The 25,440-nt window shown below is 38.4% G+C and overlaps 1 protein-coding gene across 1 annotated transcript in view; it reads left to right on the top strand.

The window, feature by feature from the left end:
* The first annotated feature begins 839 nt into the window (after nt 1-839).
* LOC128492125 (tetraspanin-15-like) overlaps nt 840-25,440 on the top strand; it is a 52,409-nt gene continuing 27,808 nt past the window's right edge. The window contains exons 1-2 of the mRNA XM_053464583.1: nt 840-993; nt 19,670-19,855. Of these exons, the coding sequence (XP_053320558.1) occupies nt 919-993; nt 19,670-19,855 (261 nt within the window). The 5' untranslated portion in view covers nt 840-918. The remainder of the gene's footprint in view (nt 994-19,669; nt 19,856-25,440) is intronic.

Below are 25,440 nucleotides of genomic sequence, written 5' to 3'. Positions count from 1 at the left end.
TTTTATAAATACCATAACTTGGTAATGTTAAACAAAAACATCTTTTAATAAGCTATTACTTTTACAATCGTTTCTACAATGCAAAATGCTCCTTAAGGAACTTTCAATATACGTTACATATTTTTTTTAGATTGTTAGCTCACTGAGTAGGGCCTACTCAATGAGTAGGGCTGTTTCCCTAATAGCTTTATTTACAGTAAATCAATAAATAATAATATTTATATACTATGAAATTACTTTCCCAACAGTTACCAGTAGGAGCTAATGTGCATTTGCTATTAAATGTTGAATGGAAAAACCCATGTAATTAATACACACCCTCAAATGATTTTATGTACCAAAAGGAATCAATTTATCCTGGTACTCCAGCTAATCAAAATGTAAATACTCATCCCAGATTGAGTACATTTTCACTTAAATAATAATGACAGTTTAAAAAAAATAATATTAATAATTTAAAAAAATAATAATAAAAATAATAATTATAATAAAAAATAACATTAATAATAATAAAAATAATTTAAAAAAAGTAATTTAAAATAATAATAATAACCATAATAACTAAAAACCATAATAAAACAATATTAATAATAATATCTTAAATTAAAAAATAATAAACATAAAACAATATTAATATTAGTGATAATGATAACTAATAATAATATGCATACATATACTGAAATAAAAAACGGATTTGAGCGGTAGTGTTTACACTGCGCTGGAGGGAGCCTCTCTGCTTTGAGTGCCAAAGCTCCCCCGTGGCAGTGAAAGGGTGAAGGCGCGGGTCTCCTCCCCGCACAGATCTTTCGCTTTCTCCCCATGCGGAAGTCGTGCCGGTGGCCGCAGAGACAATGAATCGGGAGCTGGCGGCTCTCTCCGTGTAAAACAAGAAGCTTTCCCTGTGCTGCAGCCTCAGACATGCCCGGAGCCCACACATGGAAGGACTATTACTGCATCAAATTCTCCCTGTCCTTCTATTCCACCCTCTTCTCGGTAGGTGGGTCCTGTCTGTCGGGCTGCACAGCCTGCGGGTCTCAGCCCTGTTACAATGTGTCTGCTGTCTGTATGCCAATCACACCACAAACAAATGGTCTTCCTCCTCCAGAAAGATCTAATCTATACTGTACTATCCTATACTACCCTATGCTGTACTACCCTATACTGTACTATCCTATACTACCCTATACTGTACTATACTCTACTATACTGTACTACCCTATACTCTACTATACTGTACTACCCTATACTGTACTACCCTATACTGTACTATACCGTACTATCCTATACATACTGTAATATACTGTACTATCCTATACATACTGTAATATACTGTACTATCCTATACATACTGTACTATCCTATACATACTGTACTATCCTGTACTATCCTATACATACTGTACTATCCTGTACTATACTGTACTATACTGTACATACTGTCTTCCAATTACACTCAGAGCCCTTAGTATTTCTGTTTTGTTGATGAAGCCCAGCAGTGTTTGCATACATTAAGCATGCATTCTGAATCTATTGAAGCTGGAGCAGGCAGTGATCTGTTACTGCTGGTCTCCACACCTTGCTTGGGTTTCTGTCAATCATAACTATTAGTGTCTGCAGTCATTTTCCAGAGTAATGGATACTGTATTATCATCATCGGTAAATTATTAACAGTTCTCCTGTACTGTCAGGTTAGTATGAGCTGCAGCCCAGATATGACTAACAGGATCCTAGTAAAATAAGCCAATATGACAGGGTTTAGGGTAATTTTAGGTTTTTCTTAAGAGACAAATCTAGTCAATGACAATAGTATTCCTCTACCAGCTGAATAAATCATGATATATATATATATATATATATATATATATATATCTGTATAATTTATAATGCATATATATTTACAAACATGTTTCTAATGTGAGTGTACGCTTGCCCTGACTCTGCGGCCAGTCGCTTTTAAAACATCATCCTTGGATTACCAGAAATCTTGCTTTAAACATGTAGAATTTTGATATACATTATGAAATTATAAAACCCTACCATTCAAAAGTTTGGGGTCACTTAGAAATAATGTGTAGATGTTGTTAATGTTGTAAATTACTATTTTAGATGCAATCAGCTGATTTTTAATGGAATATCTTCATAGGCATACAGAGGCCCTTTATCACTCCCATCACTCCTGTGTTCCCGATGGCACGTTGTGTTCACTGATCCAAGTTTAAGTTTAAAAGGCTTATTGATCATTACAAACCCATTTGCAATTATGTCATACAGCGAGAAAATGTCCTTGTTTTCCATAAAAACAGCTAAGTCCCTGTTTGAATTGTAGTGTTTATGATATCACATATGCCTTGGAATTTGAACGTAGCGCCAACTGCCCTCCATTTCTTATACAGCAAAAGAAACTCAAATTGGTATTAAGATCACTAATTTCTTGCTTACTTTCATAAGGCTAAATTAATGTTGTAATAAGGTTTACTGGAGTAGATATTCAAGAGAATAAGGAGTATAGGTGAGTGAGCGGTGCGTTTTCTGGCATAGTTGCCACAAAACACTATCATATAGATGATGTGTTACACAAAAATATATATATAAATAAAGATACTTATCTCTACAGACTTAATTGGAATAACTAATCCATGAAAAAATAGAAATAGAAACAATGAACTCCCCCCCCCTTTGAAATAGCACTCATATGCCGGCTTAAGTATACTTAGGCTCATGCACATGTGAGTGCGCTTTCAAGGGGGGGGTACTATTGAATTATAGAAACGTTACACATTGTTTCTATTTCTAATTTTTCAGATGCTTGGATGAGTTATTCCAATAAAGTCTCTAGCGATAAGTATATTTATTTTTCTATATTTTTCCACAGCACGTTTTTTCATTGATTTTACATTCACGTGGTTGGAAAGTGCACTTATTGTTAGGGACGAGGCGCGTAAATCACTATTGTTATAAAAAAAACTATTATATGACTACCTTTCTCCTTAACGCTCTATATGACTTAGTGTTCTAAGACGGGGTTGGACAACATGTGCCTTTCCAACTGTTCGTGATTACCTATTATCACCTTGTGCCTAAAGCACAAGAATTGCATCCAGACTGAATGCCAGCAGCAAAAATAGGAATTATCGGGATTGCCAATAATTCTGCTATTATCACCCCAAGAAGCCTGACAACTGTGAATAGCACATACTCAATACTTAACAGGCATTCTTACTTTTCACATTTCTTAAAAAATGCTTTGTTTAAGAAGCTCGGGGATCTAGTTTGTGGGCTAAGAAATTCAGTTCAGCACCATTATTAGCCCTTAGCCCACAAAACCAGGGACCATGTAGACGTGTGTGTTTGCACTCAATAATATTAATAATAAAACTTTTAAGGATCTAGGGGACTGTGATACACCCATGCCCAACAAACGTTCTGGCTCCTAAAAAGATGGGACATCAGTGGACGAAACAAGGCTAGTGTGATTTGGGTCCTTATGAGGGAGTGACCCTCCTAACCAGTAACGCTTGGGGGGGTAAAAGTAGTGAATCTGTGTATGAGCATGGACATCTCGGATTCAGGCAGCTCTGGTTACGGTCATTTAAAGAAAATCTGTCATTGAAAAATGAAAAGGTGACACTTTGTATAGGGTAGCATTTTACCTATACATTGTGCTAGCCAAATGACTAGGAAATCTATAGAAGATAGGTTATTTGACAGTGTAAATCCCCTTCCCATTAACTCTATTTCAGCGTTAACCTGGTGAACGGGATAAAAACTACAAATATAGGGCCTTTCCTTATATAATAGAATGCTGTATAACCTGTTGCATGTACAGCATTCTGAGGTAGAACCGAGGGCAGACAGAGCGAGCGTGCATGCGTGCCCAGCACCCAGTCAGCCATATTGGGATTGCTAGTGATAATGTATATGTAATGTGTTATACTTACTTGAAGAGAACCGTCACATATGTTGGATGACAGGTCTACTTTAAATATATACGTCATATATATTCCTTTTTTTATTGTGATATATAGATTTTTTTCTGTCCAAAGCCCTTAAAGAACACAGGATAAAGGAATTGTAAGCGCTTGGTCTTTGAGCGAACAATATCCACATAGCAGTGCGTGACCGCCTGATTCCTGTCGGCATTCTCTGCTTATTTAAGTGAGGACTTTATCTCATTTGACTGACAAATGCACCTTGTTTGTATTATATAGAAATAACCCTATCGTTGCTGAACGGAGACAATACAGTAGGCAATCTGCTTTCACCAACCGACCCCTATACATTTAAAGCAATCATGAAATATATGATGTGTGTGAATCGGTTATAATTTAATACTTGCCTAATTTGAATTGGCAGCATAAAGGCTTGTGTTCATTGCAAAGAATGCTGGGTTTGTTTGTATTCTGCTTTGTACTTCTCAAGTCACATCTTGTCATACGTGTATCTCCAGGCTGTGAAGTGAGGCGCTGGCAAGGATATGTTGTGTTTATTGCTGCAAACACTTTCTGTGTTTGAAATGAATGTTCGGTCATTGTAATCAGAGAAGATAATTGATTTGTATAAAAAACTGTCTTTGTTTCACATGGTTAGTCAGAGTTGGATTTAGCAAGTAGGCTGAACATTAAGTTGGACCAAGAAAGTGAAGTAACCAAGATAGTAAGAGATGTCAATAATTATTCACTTATTTTGGGCCACATCTAGGCCACCTAGGGTAACAGGCTAGAGGTCCAAGTGCCCCTCTGCTACAAAATCGTGGGGCTGATCGTCCTATTGATCAATCAGGCTCCCTAGAGCATGGCTTGCTTAATGGCCCAGATTGGGAGATCTCCCTTGGAAATGGCCCATTTACACTATGTAGGTTGTGCCTAGTCAGCAAAGCCTCCATAGTATGCAGTATCTACACTGTGGATCATCAAGAGGTGGAGCGTAACGACTATGATGTCATATACCGACACCCAACAGAGAGCGGTGGGTGCTGGGAGAAGCTTGATAGGGCCTATTCTTTTCACTTCTAATTTTTATATATTGCTGACCACCACCTATAGTGCAACACCAAAAATTCACAGAAGGAAACCAATTACTAAATCTGGTTTCTATATTCTCCATGATGTAGTGAAGCACTTTATAGGCATTGGTCAACAATGGATGTTCCTTGAATTAATGCCCTGGACTATATATTCCTGAAGCCTAGGACTACCCGATTTACCCTGTGAATTTATAATACAAGACAGACTTACAGTCATTAACGCCCTGCACGATGCATTTTAGATTTTGGAGGACTGCTTAAACTGGCCTATATGTACATACAACAAAACAAGGAATCAGCACCCACACAGCAGATACATGCTATAATATTATATAAATACGATCAAACAGGAATTTGAAAATGTGGCATTTGCATGTGCTCTGGGGCTAAGGAATCTATGTCCATATAATGTGATGGAATCATTAATATTTTTAAACAAGATAGGTGTTTTAATTAGACTTGTGCATTCGTCTTCGGGCGAACATGGAAACGAACACGAAGAGTGCGTTTTCGTGTTCGTTCCGAAGACACGCCGAAGAGAAGACGGCGGCGGTAAAACGTAGGCGAAGACACACACCACGAAGATCTTCGTGATTATCTTCGTCTTCGTCTACAATTCTTCCCCCCCTCTTCTAACTTACCTTGTCTTCGCGGCATCGCGGCAGTTCCCGGAAGTTCGCCGTCACGGGTTACAGGGCAGTGCGAATGAGCCTATTGGTCGCCTACAGGGACCTCCTCTGGCATCAACCAATTGGTTGATGCCAGAGGAAGACCCTGCAGGTGACCAATAGGCTCACTCGCACGGTCTTTGTAACCCCTGACAGCGAACCTATGGATTTCCGCTCCCGTTAACCCCTTCGATGCTGCGTTATCTAACACAGCATCGAAGGGGTTAACGGGAGCGGAAATCCATAGGTTAAAGAGCCGTGCAAGCGACCAATAGGCTCACATGCACGGCCCCTTAACCCTTTAAAAAAAGTTAACCCCTAACTAATTGAACAGGGAGGGATACCACTGGTCTCCCTCCCTGTTCAATTAGTTAAATGTCCGTACGAGCGACTTTATTGGTCGCTCGTAGGGACATTTAACCCGGCACAGACTAACTAATTGAACAGGGAGGGAGACCAGTGGCATCGGACTCTCTGTCTCCCTCCCTGTTCAATTAGTTAAAGACCAGTGGCATCGGCAGGGCAAGTTGCAGCATTGGGGTTTTAAAACCTCAATGCTGCAACTTACCCTGCCGATGCCACTGATCTCCCTCCCTGTTCAATTAGTTACATGTCCATACGAGCGACTTTATTGTTCGCTCGTACGGATATTTAATTAATTGAACAGGGAGAGAGACCAGTGGGATGTGCCGGGTAAGTTGTAGCATTGGGTTTTTAAAAGTCTGCACGAGCGACCAACAGAGTTGCTCGTGCAGACTTTTAAAACCCCAATGCTGCAACTTACCCGGCACATCCCACTGGTCTCCCTGTTCTATCAGTTAAATGTCCGTACGAACAACTTTATTGGTCGCTCGTACGGACATTTAACTGATAGAACAGGGAGACCAGTGGGATGTGCCGGGTAAGTTACAGCATCAGGAGCCTAAAAGTCTGTACGAGCGACCAACAGAGTCGCTCGTACAGACTTTTAAAATCCCAATGCTGCAACTTACCCGGCAGATCCCACTGGTCTCCCTGTTCTATCAGTTAATAAATGATAGAACAGGGAGACCAGCGGGATCTGCCGAACAATTACGGCACCAGGAGTATAACAGTCTGTAAAAGCGACCCTATTGGTCGCCAGCAGGGGGCTCGTCTGCCATCAACCAATGGCAGACGAGCCCCCTGCTGACGACCAATAGAGTTGCTCATACGGACATTTAAACTCCTGGCACCAGAGCGGCTTTAACCCAGTTTTAACCGGGGAAAACGAAGAAAACCCGAGCACGAAGAATGTCCGCGAATATTCGCCCGAAGAGAAGACAGGACCAGGCGAATATTCGCAGAATACGAAGTTTTTTTTTTTTGCCGAAGACGAGCACGAAGACGAACACGAAGAGCCCCCTGGTGCCCAAGTCTAGTTTTAATAACATTTCATAACATTTGTATCTGATTCCTTTTTTTGTTGAATGTACCAGACTATAAGTGTTAGTTTGTTTTGTTCTGTATTAACTACAAACTGATTTCATATGTTTTTGCATTGCGGTCTATGAGCGAGTTGGTACCAGACAAGTTACACCCCTGACCCGTGTTGCTTTCGCTGTTGTGACACTTCCATGTAGCTCCACTAGAAAAGTAAAAGGAATGAAATAAGCTTGAGATTGTCTTATAATTATTCAAGTATTGCTTCCAAATCATGTGGAGAGCTACCATTTATCTGGCCTCATGTAAAAATCACTGCTCATGGACACCCTTCCTTGCAAGGATTTACTAATATCCCTATTTTAATAGACTGCATTCAAGCAGGGATTTCAACTGTCACATTGTATAAAAATAGAAGTAGAAATTGAGAGGCATTAGGATTCTAGTGTCAGTGTAAATCACAGAGGGCGTGCGATTCCAGAATGAATATTTCTTCCAATCTGCTTATGCAGCCAGGCTATCAATTAAAAAAATCTGCGCATTATCAGCATGTCAAATCCTGCAACAATGAGCTTGGTTATTATATATATATATATATATATATATATATATATATTCCAATATGGATGTTTTTTGGCCTGTGGTACATTTAATATTATAGTGAAATGTAAATGTGTGTTGTTTTAAAAGGCGTAGTTTCAAATTTGAGAACATTAAAGCAAAAAGGCACCTGAAAGCAGATAGCATTATTATTGTCTTTGAAGTCAAATAAGCTGTCAAAAGTAGTACTTTCTGGATAATGATGTGCTTGTGGAGATTATTTCTGTATTATATATATGTTCTTTGTGAAATATAACATAAAAACATAGAATTTGATGGCAGAGAAGAACCATTCTGTGCATTTAGTCTGCCCATCTTTCCTGATGTAGAGAATTTGATCTGTTCTTGTTCTTATGCCTATGCCGTGTACTGTATGTTATAAATTCCCCTACAGTGTTAGCCTCTTTCTTTTGGCATGCTGTTCCTTTTATTTACCACCAAAGCCTTTAATAATATTACATTTGTATCTGGAAAGGAGGAATAGTATTGTTAACTAGGGATCAGAAAATAAATTACATTGGGATTTAAAAAAATATTTAAAAATAACATTGCATTCATGGGAGTAAAAGATCAATATATTCCAGGCCGTGAAGCTTTTTCCATAATTGTTTCTTTTTTGTTATAGTTTATAATAGTAATTTATTTTCTGCTGTAGCTGTGTTCATTGCAGTAAATCACTCCAGTCATTATCTTGGAAAATGTTTTTAGATGCAAAAAGTAAAGTAAAGTAAACGTAAAAAAAATAATAATAATGGAATGACTGTACTGACTTGGTGGGGTGATTACATGGAATCACAAGCATAACATACACACTTTCACTTAACATACCCAGAGACACATGTTCACATACTAAAGTATGACACTGACATACCCCCACACATATTTACTAATATACCCAGACAAAAACACATGTTCACACACTGACATACCCAGACACACACACACATGCACTAACATACCCACACACACTAACATGCCCAGACACATACGTACCCAGACAGACACTCAGGGCCGGCCTTAGGGGTGTGCGACCTGTGCGACCGCACAGGGCGCCATGGTTGCAGGGGCGCCTGACCGGGACTTAGATTAAAGCATCGTTTTTTTTTTTTTGTTTTTTTTTAAACTTTATTTAACATCATTGATGTTAAATAAAGTTTAAAAAAAAAAAAAACGATGCTTTAATCTAAGTCCCGGTCAGGGGCGCCGAGCGGTTGCTCGTGAAGTTCTCGGCAACCGCTCGGCGCCCCTTACTCTCCGTGACTCCGTCGCGGTGCCAGCATCTCATGTTGAGCGCCGGATTATACCGGCGCTCAACATGAAATGCCGGCAGAGCGAGAAGACGGATGCCTCCCGCTCTTACCGCAGGACTCCGGCAACAAGGTAAGTGGGGGGGGTAGTTTGAAGGGGCAGAGGGGGGGTAGTTTGAAGGGGCAGAGGGGGGGTAGTTTGAAGGGGCATAGGGGGGGTAGTTTGAAGGGGCAGAGGGGAGGGGTAGTTTGAAGGGGTAGAGGGGAGGGGTAGTTTGAGGGGGGGTAGTTTAAAGGGGCAGAGAGGGCGGGTAGTTTGAAGGGGCAGAGAGGGGGGGTAGTGAGGGGGGGCGCCAGAGGAGTAGTCCGCACAGGGCGCCACAACGCCTAAGGCCGGCTCTGCAGACACTAGCATACAAACACAATCACACATTAACATACCCAGACAGATACTAACATACATACCTAGACGGATACTAACATACCCAGGCAGACACACATGCATAACTAGACAGACACATACTCTCTATAGGAAGATCTACATGGGGTGCCTCCTCTGCAGAGGGTTGGACTGCCCATCCATGTAGCCAGTATGCAGAATGTGATCACACAGGGACCCAACATTTTTTTTGATGTTGCTACAATGGCTCAATATCGAGGCATTGCAGCAAGACTGGCTCAGCAAAGAAAGCGATCTGCTCGTTTAAACCCTTGAATGAATCAGTTGTCACAAACTGCATGCCTGGCACGTCAATTGTCGTCAAAGGGATAATAAAATAAAACAAAATCCGTGCTCTACTAAGCACTAACTAAACAGTGTTATATACTGACTGGGTTGGATGACTTGTTCGTTTCCCAACAGAATTATCAATCTTTCTGTTACAGTTTCTCCCAACAGCTTTCTACCTTTTCAGAGGAAGCAAAACAAAATCTAATCTCCTTCTTGGCAAGGGAGTACTTAGCAGCACCTGCAATTGGTTATCTTTTGCAGGTGATGTAAACCAGAACGTCATCAAGTAGGAACCTTGTAGAATATGGGGACATGTATCCCATCCACCACAAGTCCTTGTTTTTGGTCATATATATATATATATATATATATATATATATATATATATATGTTTACTTTTATGCTGGGCCACATTCTAGTCCTGCATGTTTCTCTGGGGCTTCCTGTTTATCCAGGCTCTATGGAGCTAGGCCATGTTGACTTGGAACCTGCCATCCATTGTTAAGAGGATAACAATGACTGTTGGGGTTGGAAAATATCATTTAATCTGTCTATTGGTAGAATGATTTGTATATTTATAGCATGGTTCTGGGGAGCTGTGTGCATATCATGGCTTTCAAATATCCTCTGGAAACATAATTTGTGGCAATATTAGTTATTTTTAAAGGCTGTTATTGAATAAATATCTATTGGTGCTGAGGATCATTTTAACGTGTTCTTATATAAATCATTGACGTAGTCGTATAAATAATTAATGTGAGCGCATAAAAATAGAATTTCTCATCTGAACTGCTATATTTTATCTCTTGTTATTGGAGAAGCAATCACTACGTAAATAGATATGTCTTAATAGCTGGGAGTTCAACAAGTAGAAATAAGCAAAACAGAAAGCCTGGTTCTCAGCAGCTGAAAATTCTTCTCTACACTATCAATAGGTGTTAGCCTATTGCTTACCTCATCCAGTTTTAAGGCTGATTTTTAATAGGATATCCTAAAACCAATATGGACTCCAATTCAGCTAGAATTAAAACATGACAAAGAATAATGATATATTCCTTCTACGTGAACCAACATATCTCACATAAAACCATAATTAGTGCAGCACTGAAGACAATCTGTGTAAGTTATGTTGTGTACCCTTTTTTTTCTGGCCTGCACAATGCCCATTTTAGGTGCTATGCAAACTAAGTTTTGCCCCCAAATAAGCAGGACAGTTACTAACACATAAGTCCAGTTCCCAGTCAGGACTGTTGGCAACTATGCTATTATGTAACCAGAACACTTCATGCAAAATTCCCATGATAATCCAACAAAGACCATTTGGCAATCCTTATGTTGGGCCTGCCTGGTGTTAGAATACTGAGCATGAGTTTATATCCATGAAGTTCGTCTGTTCAGCTGTTACCAGAAATATCATTGGACAAGGCAACAGCTTAAAACTTGAGGTACACTAGCAAGATCATATATATTAATAGACCAGAATTTGTGTCTCAGGAAATGACCCATTAATTGACAATGCTGGAAAAGCATACACGTTGGCCTTTAGAATTAGGTATTATGGATGTGGAAATGTAGAGAAGATGGGGCGTAATCCTCTTATTGTAAAACTACACCCGACTACTAGATCCTGGTAAGTTGTTAAACATACTAGCTGTCACATACGACACAAGAGAAATCATCTTTATATTAATGGTTAACTGAAAAAGGAAACATTGTTTAATTTATGTAGGTAGATTTACTGTAGATAATTTGCTACATTAGATCCACTAGGAAAGTGGTCTCTTATCTGCTAGGTCTTTCAGCTGATTCCTTTGCCAGCATGTAATTAAAATGAACTGTGTCCATAATCAAGTGTGTTGTAGCTAAAAATCACAATTCCTGGTAGCACCACCAATTTATTTGTTAAATTGGATTATTGAGAAGTGTGTTATAGCTAAAAATCACAATTCCTGGTAGCACCACCAATTTATTTGTTAAATTGGATTATTGAGAAGAGCAAAACTCTACGGCTAGTGAGTTTGCATACAAAAATCATCTGTATTGCCGAAGGGGATTAAGTGAAATATGCCTTGAGGGAATAAACCCCTTAAACTGAGAAGGAAGGTGCATGGTTGGCATGTTATCTGCAGTGAATACATTTCCTTTCCCATGCCTTCATGGCATTGAAAATTAATATATCTATATTTTAAAAAGAAGTTGAGAATTGAGATGTATTCATTTGCCAACCCATTGGCTGGTGCAATCCATACTTGAAAATGCCTTTATGAAATTGGATTTTTCAAAAGGCTAATTTTCTAGTAAATAGATTAGGAGTGCAACCTGGGATGGATCAGTCAACAAGGATATTCCAACAGCCAATGTAGGAAAACCTTATTGGTGTTGAGCACTGATGACCTCTTCTTTTTGGTGGCACAGACCAAAATTACACTGAATTTCCTCTGCATTTACACTACTAATGCAGGCGACAGGATATAACGTCACATTCCAAATCTGTGAAACCCAGCACAGAATAATGCAACATTGATATTTAGGTCTATGCAAACAGAACACAGAACTACATTTTATATAGATTTAAATTAAACTGCCTCCTGTCCCAGCTAAGGGCAATCATAAAGAGTTTAGCAATTAAATTTTTGTATTTTTTCACACATGGCTTCTTCATTTTGACTTTAATTTTTGTTGAATAAATCATGACACAGTGTAATATGTTATGTGTTGTTCATCTGAGGTTGTATTTATCTAATTTTAGATCTGCAAAAGAACAGATGATTGTTATTATGTCCTTTTATGTAAAACCATAGAACTCAAAGAGGGTGTACTTTCTTTTTCACGCGACTGTAAGTTGTATGAATGGAATAAATAGGAATGGCGAAAGTTGGGTTACGGTTTTATGTTTTTCTTATTTAGACGTAAAATGTATATAACATTTTGCATAGAGTAAAATCTAAACAGTGATCATAGGCTTGTGTTCATGGGAGCTGGCACAAGAATAAATGTGAGGTAAATACTGGATCTTGGGAAGTTTAACCACCTTACAGTCCAATCTGTATCCTCTCAAGAAAAAAGAAAATATTTGGGCCAGTAGCCTATGAGTTGTGAATAGAGAAATATCAATTTCCAAGGAGGCCACCTAACATTGAGCCATGTTCCTTGTAGATGTATTTAACCCTCAAAATGTTCAAATTAATTTTACATTGAATGGTTCTGTTATTTTTTTTTTGTTAATACAAAATGCCCTAAGTGGTTAACACACATCCCTTCCCTTACTATGTGGTTTGTGGCACCCTCTTCCCCCAGAAATCATTAATACGGTCACCACATAATTGGACCTCCTGCCCTGAAATCCTTGAATAGTGTTTGAAATACAGTATTCTCCATCACTAATTGTCTGGAGCTGTTTTAAGAAGTATTTCACATACTTGATTAAAAGCACAGGATGTTTAATTAATGGATCCATTTCAGTTCAGCCTAAATGCCACTTCACGGTTTCCCACTGAGAACACTTAAGTCTATTACATTCAAATTACGTTCTTAGCAACTCAGGATGTGTATGGTGAGCCTTCTTATATTATTTGCCAGCAAGAGTACTATAGGAAAAACCAATTAAAATCTTAATGATCCAAGAGACAAAGGGAACAATGGCCAACATCTGGGCACAATGTGGCATTTGTGGTAGAATAACTGATTCTAAAGAGGAGGGGTCACTATTAACTCTTTAAACAGCACATGATCAATCGAGTTGTTACCCTTCTAGCACTATACAGTGTATGCTATGCAAGACAGAACCATTGCTCCTGAAATAGTACTATTATTTGTATGTGTCTCTTTTTTGACTATAAATGTATCAACTCATTTAACATGTTAAACAACTATATTACACCATGAATTACTGTTGCTGATACTAAAAACTAAAAAACTATGATTAGGTGAATGTACAGACCAAGAATAGACAGCCATTGACATTCTTGGTGTATGCAAACACAGAGAAGAATCCCAGCACTCCAAACAGCTTCCAATCCTTGGGTTACTTTATTCAGAGAAAGCAAGACAAAAAAGCAATGCTTCGACCAAACAGGGCCTTTGTCGAGCTGTTGGAAGCTGTTTGGGGTGCTGGGATTCTTCTCTGTGTTTGTATACTTCAAGAGGGTTTATGCTGTATACTTCAAGGGGGTTTATGCTGTCCCTTTTTTCCTGCTAGCACCCAGCTTCCTGGTAGAGTGCTGAACCATTTTTTCTTTTTTAACTGACATTGTTGGTGACATCCCATCAAAGTCTCACAAGCTCCTCTTAGTTTAGACAGTTTTGCTTTGAAAAGCATATTCTATGCAGTTGTATCCAAACCATCTGTTTGTGAAATCTACTTTTCTTCATTGCTACTAGGTGGGTTACTCCCATTCCCAACCTTCATAATGATCTCTGTTGTGTCACATGTACAGTGCACACCCGTGTCTTAAGACATGTATTCTGAGAAGGTGAAAGAAGAAGGGATAAGTAGAGTGATTATGGTGTCCATTCACTTTATTTGCATACACTCAGCATCACAGATGTCTTGTGTGGAGCCACCCGCATTATTTGGGTGGCACACAGCACACGTTAGGTGGGCATTATTGTGTGTTCACAAAATGCTTACCCCGCTACACAACCCCCTATCTCCACCACCTTTAACTTATACACAGTGCCAAATTTGAACATTATGTGTATACAGGTCTAGACATTCCTGGGAATAAGGATAATCCGGTATAATAAGAACAATCCAGTATAATATGTGAAAAATTGCATACATCAAAAATGCTTAAGCTAATAGAGAAAATGCATGGCTCTGAAGATGCCTCAGTGTGTCTCTCTGTTTTTAATTAAAGAATAAATGAGATTTGGTGGAAATATGATTTACATCAATGGAATATGACATGCCCCATTTATATTCTGAGATTATACAATGGCATTTTCCTTGCATGCAAAATAAATCAAAATAACATGACCTGAGGCTTGGAGTCTGTATATATTAAAGATGGTGAGTTGACTAAGGTGATATGAATAAAAGATTACAGAACTGTTAGACCTTAGTAATGATTTAATGACTGATGTCCACTGCTATTGATCGCACACAGACCACTCATCCTGCAACGACAGGTAGTTTATTTGCGTGACAAACTAATATTATGACTGACCAAACTGTAAATACTATTACAGCAAAACAATGACACCTCTCTTCACCAGGTGCTATGACCTCTGACCATTTAACATCAGTGATCTTCCAACATTAACATAATAAGAGGCAACTGAATGGGTTATTATGAACACAAGTATGCACACTGACATTTCAGGACACTTGTGTTGGAGGTGTCTTGAGCTGGTAGTGGGGAGCGCCATATGGGTATGAAGAGCCACCACATGGTGCAGAGTGTCAGGAGGTGGCCAAGTGGGAGCTACAATGTTGTGACAGCAGAGACTTTAATTAAAGTTTACAGTTCCCTGGTCCGGTCAGGGGAGATCAGATGATATCCCCCAACTGGCCCTTGATCCCTACTATCTGCAAATGCAGGGCAGTGGGGCAACTACGTGGGACAATGAGTACCAGGACCAGACTAGTCTCCTGGAACACCAAGATATTTCCCGGTATGTTGCTTCCCCTGGTGCTGGTCTTGAGTTTGGCCATTTAATTAAAGGTAGGACTGGCCCTTTGTGAATAATTTTCCACCATGGGGAGGCAGAGCTGCAGCAGGGGCTCTGTGCGGCTGGTCAAGTTCTTCCACACCAGACTCATCCAACCATGTCTTTATGGAGATGTCTGTGTGTTTGATTTTAAATAACGTATACAATTATAGGCAGTGTTTACCAACAGGTGCCTTCAACATTTTGAACAATTATATTCTTTGTTTTTCGGCTCTGCTCAATGATGTTGGAATTATAATTTTATTATTATCTAAAATTATTATGAATTCTCAGTTATGTTTCCACAAGTTCCCCCTGAGTTGTTGAGCATCCAGGAGGTCTCCTTTTGTGCTTCACTGTGACTTGCCAATGTCTGAGCTAGTAAGGACCTGTGAGATGGGCAGAGTTTACCTTTTAAAAGGTAATTTGTAGATTATACATTTTTGCCAGACTGATTTCATTCACTCTAGGCAAGGTGGATTAAAAATCTATCTTGTATCTCAATTGAATTTCTCCATATGTATACAATACATAAAAAAAAGTAGAGGACAATATCCAGGGTTATGTAGACAACTGAATCACACTATCACTTTAGTCTCCTATATGCTAACTTTGTTCTTGATCTTCTTGGTTTCCGCAAAGGCAGTTCAGAAACCTAATGTTTTTCTTGTCTAGCAGGACATACTATCAATGAGAGACTACATTAGTTTGTAGATGCAGCTTTCACTTCAGTGCTCTTTTATGTTGAAGATTGACATTTTTTGCAGAAACATACAAGATCCCACGTACCTTTTTGTTTTGCTCTTTCTGGACGATGACACTGGAAGTGTGAACTTGTAAAACGTAAAAAAGAAAAGACACAAAACAAACTTTCTCTGGCGCTGAATTAATCGCTGTCTTCGAGAAATGTACTGTTGAACTTCAGGATAGCCCAGGGTGATAACTTTGTAACAAATGAATATGTAAAAAAAAAATGAAAAGATGCAGAATTTAGGCTTTAAGCAAGGTGACAATCTAACCTATTTTTGAGAACCATTTTAGAAGCTACAGAAAATGCCTATTTGATTCAGACATAGGAGAAAGCAAGAGTCTTTCATCTTCAAGACGGAGTAATTTGATGACTGGCTGGTCCCTTTGAATCCTCTCATATTAAAGGATAAATCTGTAGCCTTGTCGTGACAAGCACCAGCTCATTGCCGCTGAAATGAGGACTGATGTACTAGTTTGTTGCTGTGTTAATATTATAACAAATTTGCTTAGAAATGCATTAATGGAGAGGTCCAGCCTAGGGTCATAAGTAATCTTGTTCAACACAGCCTTGCAGTGCAATCTGCCACATATCCCAGCTAGCTATATTCATGCACATTAATAATGCTCCAAATAGGACCACATTTTTTCTACTACGTGACATTAATACCACCATTATGATGTTTCTTTGAGTTCCTGGTGGATATTCAATTTGAAAGGCAATGCAACAAACATTGTTTATGGATCTTTACTTAAATAAACATTAACTTAATAAACATTAAGTTTTAAAAACTACTTCTAAAATTGATTAATTATAATAACTGTATAATACATGTTGTTGCACTGAAATATACAATATTTATTAAAATCAAGAATAACATGAACACTTGGTGAGAGAAAGGGACTCGGCTCTTACAAGCATAAGGTCTAGTAGGAGTTGAAGGTCGGGGGTTGCTTGGTTGAGGATGTTCTGATTGTAGTGAAGATCCAACGGGGAGATTTGTGATCTTGAAGGTGAGGAGAACTGATTTCAGAAGGCTATATTGTATGTTTTTATAAAAAGTTATATTTTTAGTGAGCATTTAAAGCTAGAGTAAATTGGAGAGAGTGTGAAAGAAGAAATTAGTAAATCCCAAAGAAAAGATAAAACCCTGTATGGGTGGCGTAGTGACAACTGTTGAGGAGAATAGCAGAGTGAAAAAGCTGTTAAAGAATTAACAACAAAAGCAGAGATGTAGGAGGGTGCAGTGAGGTTAAGGTCTTGGTAGGTCTTCTTAATGTCTTCTTTTGGGGCAGCACATGGAGAACAATGGGATAACAACATTAGTCTGAGGGGGTTTTTAAATGTACATGAGTGGTGAAAGAAACGAAAAGGAACAAAATGCTGACGGGATATTCAAAGGTACAACTATTTTAGAAGTCTCCTGTGGGAGTAAAGGATATTTTGCAGGTGCAGGCAATCGGATATAGAGAGAGAGATGTGGATGTTAAAAGACCAAAAAGAGTGAAGTTTAATACCAAGCCAGCCAACTTCAGCTTCTTATTATTAAAAAAAAAATGTTAGCCATCCACTCTATGTGAAGGCACGCATGCCCAGGAATATGTGATAGCATATTTAATCTAGGCTGTGTGTTGAGTCCCACTGGACAACTAGATATGCTATATTCCCAGTGAGTGTACAGCCATGAGTAAGCAATCCAAATGGCATGGTTTTGTTATTAAAACCTATTTTAAGAGGAAGGGCTTTTTTAACCATTAACTTGGCTATACATTTCTGCTTTTGTTGTTGATAGACAAGTAATTTGTGATGCAAAGTGTGAAAACACCTCCAACATCTCTGAAGCAGTGGCTTTGCTTACACTAGCCTGTGTACTCCCTACTAGTGTAATTTATGCGCTTCAAGCTGTCAATCAGGGACAAGAGTTGTCGGACCACAAAGGAGGAGGGCAACTGCAGATGCAGAGTTGCAGCTACTACCTCAGATAAACTAATTTAAATGTGCACTCGTCACATGGGCTGTCAGAAACATTAAACTGTCCCTTTAATAGTGAGAAATAATCAGCAGCTTTTATGGAAATTAAGATAAGCTCTTGAGTAAATTAAGATGGTTGATCCTATAGTTGTATACATTAGGTTGGATTTAGATATGTATATATTGCTTGTTAATCTGTAACACCATAACATAGATTTAATTAGTATATTGAGCTATAAATTGTAGGATTTAGGAAACATGATACTTCCGCTTTTAATTACTTTTCCAGGGTTTGCAGTTCTTTACATGTACGTTTTGTGGATTCTGAATGGTTAGGGAAGACTTTGGGATGTCGAGGAAGGAGGAGAGGATTGAGCGTTCCCAGCAAAATTAAACACATTTTGCACAACATTTGACAAAGTTAATCATTTCATAAAGGATCACGTACCAGAAATGATGTTTCAAATGCTGCACTTAGTTAAATCCTGTGGAACAGATGGAGCAGCATCTTTAAATAACAATGTCCCTTTTTTTCACTCATGTCTTTTTTTCCACTCTCACTTTTGTCTGCAATTTTCATTTCCATATTTTTTTGTAAAATGTATTCTGAAATTAAAAACTGGGGGGGAAATCAACCCATTTGCAGGTAATTTATCTCCCAGAACATAAGAAATTTTTTCGTTCTTTGAAATCTAAATTGCAAATGAATCTTGCCACTCTCCTAAATCAAATAAGGTATTTAATGATGGTTTTATGCAGAACACATCATTCTATCTAAACTCATCTACTACTGGCAAAGAGTCCCCAAAGTACAGACAGCTAGAAATCCTATGCTAGTTCAAGATGTTGTCCCAGATATATTTAATGTACTGTATGGTGTTATGGTTTTTTTTTATTAAGCCGGCTGCCAATCTTTACTAACTTATTCCTGACTGCATCCAAAGGCTAAGAGGATGTGAAGACATTATCTGTGACTGTGTTTCATCCTTATGTCCCTAAGAATATACGGTAGTTAGAGGACTTAACTAATTTTAGATCTAGTGTCATTTTGGTTGCAATTGAAATTATTTCTAATTTGTTCTTTATTGTGGTCCATATTTTATAAAATAAATAATCTAGGGCAATCCCCATAGCAACCCTTGGAGGATTCCTGCATATTGACCCAGGTTTGTACTTTTTAAATATGGCCCTGTGTGACACCGCTTATTTGTCCTCTGTGCATTCAGGCATGTTAACTAGAGAGATTAGATGTCACCTTTGGTCAGGGGTGTTTTAAAAAAAATAGAACTGCAAGGCATCAATGATCTTAATTCAGTTCTGGCAGGATTTATTTTCCTCAGGTGCTGCCTAGTAAAGAGGGATGACCTTGTTTCATGGAGTAAATCAGGTCACTGTAATTGAAAGGGCCTATCTATGTTACAGTTTGCACAATATAAAAGGCAAAGTGTGTGTGCGTTGCCCCTTTTACCACACTGGCTTGTGCCACCAAAGCAGCTTCAGCTTGCCTTATGAAGGACTGACCCCAATGAGCTTCTTCTACAGGAATACCCTATATTACTTATGCATATTCTGGGGAGATGTCCTGAGAATTATCTCATGGAGCTAATGAGGTCTATTTTTTTCTTCACAGCTCATTGGTCTCTTGATCCTATGTATCGGCATTTATGCAGAAAGCGAGAGAAGGAGGCATCAAACCCTTGAGGGTATTTTTCTTGCACCAGCTATCATCTTACTGCTGCTGGGCATCCTGATGTTTGTGGTCTCCTTTATCGGGATGGTGGGATCTTTGAGGGACAACTTACTGCTTGTGAAAACTGTAAGTAGTTACATGGCCAATACATGAGTCGGAATTGGAATGGAGTCTGCAAATATGTGAACTGTGGCATTAACACCATCCTTTCTTTCTCTTTTAGCATCTTCCTTTGAGGCAGAAGGGTTTATTCATTAAACCAAGAGCTATGCATTATGAAAGGCTAAGCCTGATAAGGTTCTCCCGCACGAATGACCAAGCAAGCCCTACATGATGCATAGTGAAGTTAGAGAGATGACTAAAGAAATCTTGGTAATTTAACGATGCATTACACAGGGTCTTCCAAGCTCTTCTTGGAGGAGATGCTCACTGGAGTTATCCTTTTATAATGCCTAGTGAAGTCAGTAAACTAAATCTGCTACTCCTGTCTTAATGAATAAACCCAATATATATTAAACTGGTGACTAGCCATTAGACTTGTGCACAATGCCTAAAATTATTTTGGACAAATTTTGTGTTTCATGTTTGTCATGTTCATTTTCATGCAGCGAATTCAATTTCCTGTCCTTTCAGTTCTGACAAACTTCAGAAGGCTCTCTCTCCTTACCTCAATCTGCTCACTTACCTTCTTCAGTTGTTTTCTGGTCTCCTCTGATCTCTTTCTGTGGAGATAGGGAGACGAGAGGGGAGCAGGGAGGTCAGTATGTGATAAAAAAAACAACAGGAGAAAGGGGAGAGCATATATGGTGCCTGCAATAGAAGCTACCCTAACTTATAATATAATCCCTGCTTGTCTGTAGAGGTAAATTCATGCACAGCTTTCCTTACAGCCACTGGAATGGTTCATTGTTATCTGCATATTAATTATGCTCCCTTTTTTACTTTTATTTAATGTAATAAAGTTTCAATAATGTAAGGAAAACTTACTTTAATGAGAGGGTGGTGCATATGTAGAACAGCCCCTGGCAGAAGAAGCTTCACAGAACCCCTGAGATTTGTACTTTTATTTAATGGAAACATTGTTTATTTTTATTTTACTTATCTTTGCACCTCTCTTTTATAAGTGAATGTTTTGGTTGCGATTTTTAAAGATATTCTTAAAAGAATATTAGAGTGATCTGAGGTAGATTTTTTTTCATTATGGATATCTCTGGCATTGCAATGGATAACTATAGGCTTTTTTCTTTTCCTGTATGTAACCTCTTGCACCCTGTCCTTAATTGCATTGGCTAATACTTAATAAGCAGATTGATTGGACATTTTCTGGGAATGCTTTTTTAAGCCTGTCTGACCCCAGAAAAAGTAACTAAAAAAAGATTGAATGCAATATGGGCGCGGCTGGGCAGTGACGTGTCCCAGGCCTGGGGTGGCAGTCTTCCTCATACATAACTGGAGGAGATAGCCCTCTTGGGTGATGAAGCTCCTAGTATAATTACAAGCCGAATAATTACAAGAGAGATCTTTGATCTCCCCAACTGACCTATTTACACTATGGAGGCTGACAGGTCCCCGGTATGAATTTGGGCCATTTAGTCATATACTCTTTAAAAAGCCATTTGTTGGCTACTTCTGCTTCTTATTTTTTATACATTAGCATAAAATGATCTCCAAGAAATATGCAGACTCTGTCTATCTTTCTCCGATGCTTTAATTCCCTTGAAAGGGACTCAGAAACGTATAACGTCTGGTGATACAATCACTGCTGATTACCTGAAAATGATCAATTATTCATGGGCTACGTGTGGTTGAAATGTTTAGGCCTCAGGGGTATTTACATATTTTGCCATACTGTTTTTTTCATGTTTGCATAATTTTATTTCTTAAGGGATTACAGCTGAAATAAATAAGGATGGATTTGTTTAACCAAAAAAAAAGGGTTATTTGATGTAAAATAGCAAGCGGACAATATTTTATACAGGAGTATAGCCTTTTATGATTAAGACAACAAACTAAACTTCAGACGTAGCCAATTTTATTCTTTTTTGTATTTCTATATATTATTCAGGTTTTGTTTATAAAAAGCATAAATTTACTGTAAATGTGAGTGTGATATTTTATAAAGCATTCTGCTCAGCAAGCTGCTTGTTATATGGTTACATAGGTTTAAGCTTGCAAAAAGAGATAAATACATAAAGCTCCTTTCTAAAATACTTATTTCCAGAAAAAAGTATTTCATGTTTATATCAAAAGGGTAAAAAAAAAAACACTTGCCAGATTTATACTACATCAACATTTAATCTTAAAATTGTTTTCTTTTGAATATATATATATATAAAAGGGACCAAGCAAGTAAGCATATCCGATTTTACCAATTATGATTTTGTGTTCCATTTATCACTTAATGCTATGGGGGTATAGGAGCATCCACAAAAAAGGTAGCAAGTTTCTAGCTGGGGTATACCTGTACATTCTGACTTTTTTTGCAGCGGCAAAGTCCTTTAAAAAAAAATAATTATATATATATATATATATATGTGTATATATATATAGTTAAAAAACAAAAATACCATATAAAGTGATGGCAGATAAGAACCATTCTAGTCTGCCCAACCTCTGAATACTTTCTCTAGTCCCTGGTCTTATTTTTTATATAGCTTAGCCTTATGCATATCCCATGCTTGCTTAAATGCCTTCACTGTGTTAACATCTACCACTTCTGCTGGAAAGGTATTCCATACATGCACTACTCAGTAAAGTAATATTTCCTGGTGTTACTTTTACACCTTTGCCCCTCTAGTTTATGGTTATGTCCTCTTGTTGTGGTAGTATTGCTTCTTTTAAATAAACTTTCTTCCTTTACTTTGTTGATTCCCTTTAAGTATTTAAATGTTTCTATCATATCCCCCCTGTCCCGTCTTTCTTCCAGGCTATATAGGTTAAGATCCTTTAACCTGTCCTGGTAAGGTTTATTTTGTAATCCATAAACCATTTTAGTAGCCCTTCTTTGCACTTTCTCCAACATATCTATATCCTTCTGGAGATATGGTCTCCAGTGCTGTACACAATACTCCAAGTGAGGTCTCACCAGTGATCTGTACAGCGGCATGAGCACTTCCCTCTTCCTATTGCTAATACCTCTCGCTATACAACCCAGCATTCTGCTAGCATTACCTGCTGCTCTACTGCATCGTCTGCCTACCTTTAAATCCTCTGAAATTATCACCCCTAAATCCCTTTGTACGAATCGGCGAAACTAACCAAAATTCAGTAAATCTGCAATTTATACAAATCCAGATGCACAAGTCTAATGACAACATTCTTTATCCTTAGCACTACACATTAAAAATGATTTTAAAAAATAACCATTTACTAGCCCCAAACCCCTTAACCCATTCAGGACTGGGGGATCACTAATGACTAGATGTAGCCATTTTTACTATATGTTTGTTAAATCATGATTCCCCTTTTCCATATTTGATGTACCAATGCAAATTATACATCGTTTAGATCAGGACAAGTAGGAATTTATTTTAAAATCCCAGAAATACATAAACCTTAATAATTCTTATTGTTAATATGTAAACTCAAATACAAAAATTATTTAATTAGGATTTCTTCTAAACAATGGGATCGCTTTCACAGTTGTGAATCATAAAATTGTAAACAGGTTTGGATGCATTTGGAGAGTTTTACTGTGTATATACAGATGCAGTCTTCCCAATACAAATAACTTTCTATTAATATTTTGAGCTACTCACTGGAAGTTCGACTGGTGGGTTTTTAGGTTAAAAATGAAAAGAATTTGAAATTCAGTTCAATGATATTCCTTAAGAGTTTTAATGTGATGGCAGAAGCTTAGTTAAGATGCTAACAGCATCGATATGCCCACCTATGACCCAGACTGTGTGACATTCAACAAGAATAAAATCCAGACAGAAACATTTCTAAAAGAAGAATTTTTTTTGTTGTTGCCAGTGTCCTGTACTCGATTACTGTTCGTTAAATGCACCGTAGCGGATATAAATGCCAGAAGGTGACTGGTCTTGGTCGCTTCAGTTACCCATGAATAATGCTCCCATTCAGCTTTAAAGACTGAATATACTTTAAAGTATTAGCCTGTGCTCTTACTTGGGGATCACAAATAGCAAAATAGAAATCAATCGAAGCACTTTCCGAGCATGCACACGGGGGTCTGAAGAGAGCCCTACCTGCAGCATTCCACGAACCATCGCTGGAGCTCAATGGACATAAGTATATCCCGTGTATGGAGATCCATTCAGCCAAACACATCTCCTGCAGGGCATTTAGCTTAGAGGTGGGTAAAGGGGAACATGTGAGTATATTGTGCGGAATCCCCTCCACTGCATTTGGAAAAGGAACAAAATAAAAATGGAAAGGGACCACACAGCTGTGATATGCGTAAACATTATGTCTACCTGCCCACCAGGAAAGGACAACCCCAACTAAAAATGACTAAAGAAGACTAAACTTTATGCATACAGTATTAATTAGACTTGGGCACCAGGGGGCTCTTCGTGTTCGTCTTCGTGCTCGTCTTTGGCAAAAAAAAAAATCTTCATATTCCGGGAATATTCACCCTATTTAGGCGAATATTCGTGGACATTCTTTGTGTTTGTTTTTTCTTCATTTTTTTATAAGGGGTTAAAACGGGGTTAACGTGTACCGCAGCAGCTCTGGCGCCAGGAGTTTAAATGTCCGTATGAATAACTCTAATGGTCGCCAGCAGGGGGCTCGTCTGCCATCAACCAATGGCTGATGGCAGACGAGCCCCCTGCTGGCGACCAATAGAGTCGCTCGTACAGACTTTTAAACTCCTGGTGCCGTAACTTGTCCGGCAAATTCCACTGGTGTCCCTGCTCTATCAGTTAAATGTCTTTACGAACGACCAATAAAGTCGCTTGTACGGACATTTAATCGATAGAAAAGGGAGACCAGTGGCATCTGCCGGACAAGTTGCTGCATTAGGATTTTAAAAGTCTGTACGAGCGACTCTATAGGTCGCCAGCAGGGGGCTCGTCTGCCATCAACATGAGGAGTGAAAGAGTGCCTGTCTCATTTACCTTTTGGACTGCATATGGTGTTAAAGTGTGTGTGTGTATGTTAGTGTGAGTATGGTGTTACAGAGTGGTAACATAAGATGTCAGTTTGAGTGAGTGTGTGTTAATGTATGATGATGTTAACGTGAATTTGTGTGTTAATGTATGGTGTGAGTGTGTTTGGGTGTTTTAACTGTGTGTAAATATGTGTGGTACTTGCTAACCCTAGGCTCACCCCTGAATTAGCAAGTCTTTTACAACAAAACATTAACTTACTACAATGGGCACTGTCTTTTGATCAGTTAAGAAAACATTGGTAAAATACTACTAATATATTGTAGTATGGTTGATTTTATAGTGAGTGTTACAAATAAACCACTTGAGTTAAGAAAATCTATTACCCATGACAAATATTTCCTTTCCATTTCTGGCTTTAATAGCCTAATTTATCATTGGAGTGGCAGGGAAAAGATACACCCGTGTTCCATTCTTTCTCATTTACTAGAAGCACAGAGGTTAATTCCAATATTGGAACACGATGTTGGTGGAGCTCTGTTGAAAGACACAAGGGAGCCTTGCACATATATGCTACCTCTGTTATGTGATCAGATAATAAGCAAATGCATGGACAGGCAGCGACAGGCTGTGAAGTTT

The sequence above is a fragment of the Spea bombifrons genome, chromosome 4, assembly GCF_027358695.1.
Source record: "Spea bombifrons isolate aSpeBom1 chromosome 4, aSpeBom1.2.pri, whole genome shotgun sequence".
In the NCBI taxonomy this organism is placed as follows: Eukaryota; Metazoa; Chordata; class Amphibia; order Anura; family Pelobatidae; genus Spea; species Spea bombifrons.
Note: the sequence above shows the minus strand (reverse complement) of the source record. Positions and strands in the feature narration are given on the sequence as shown.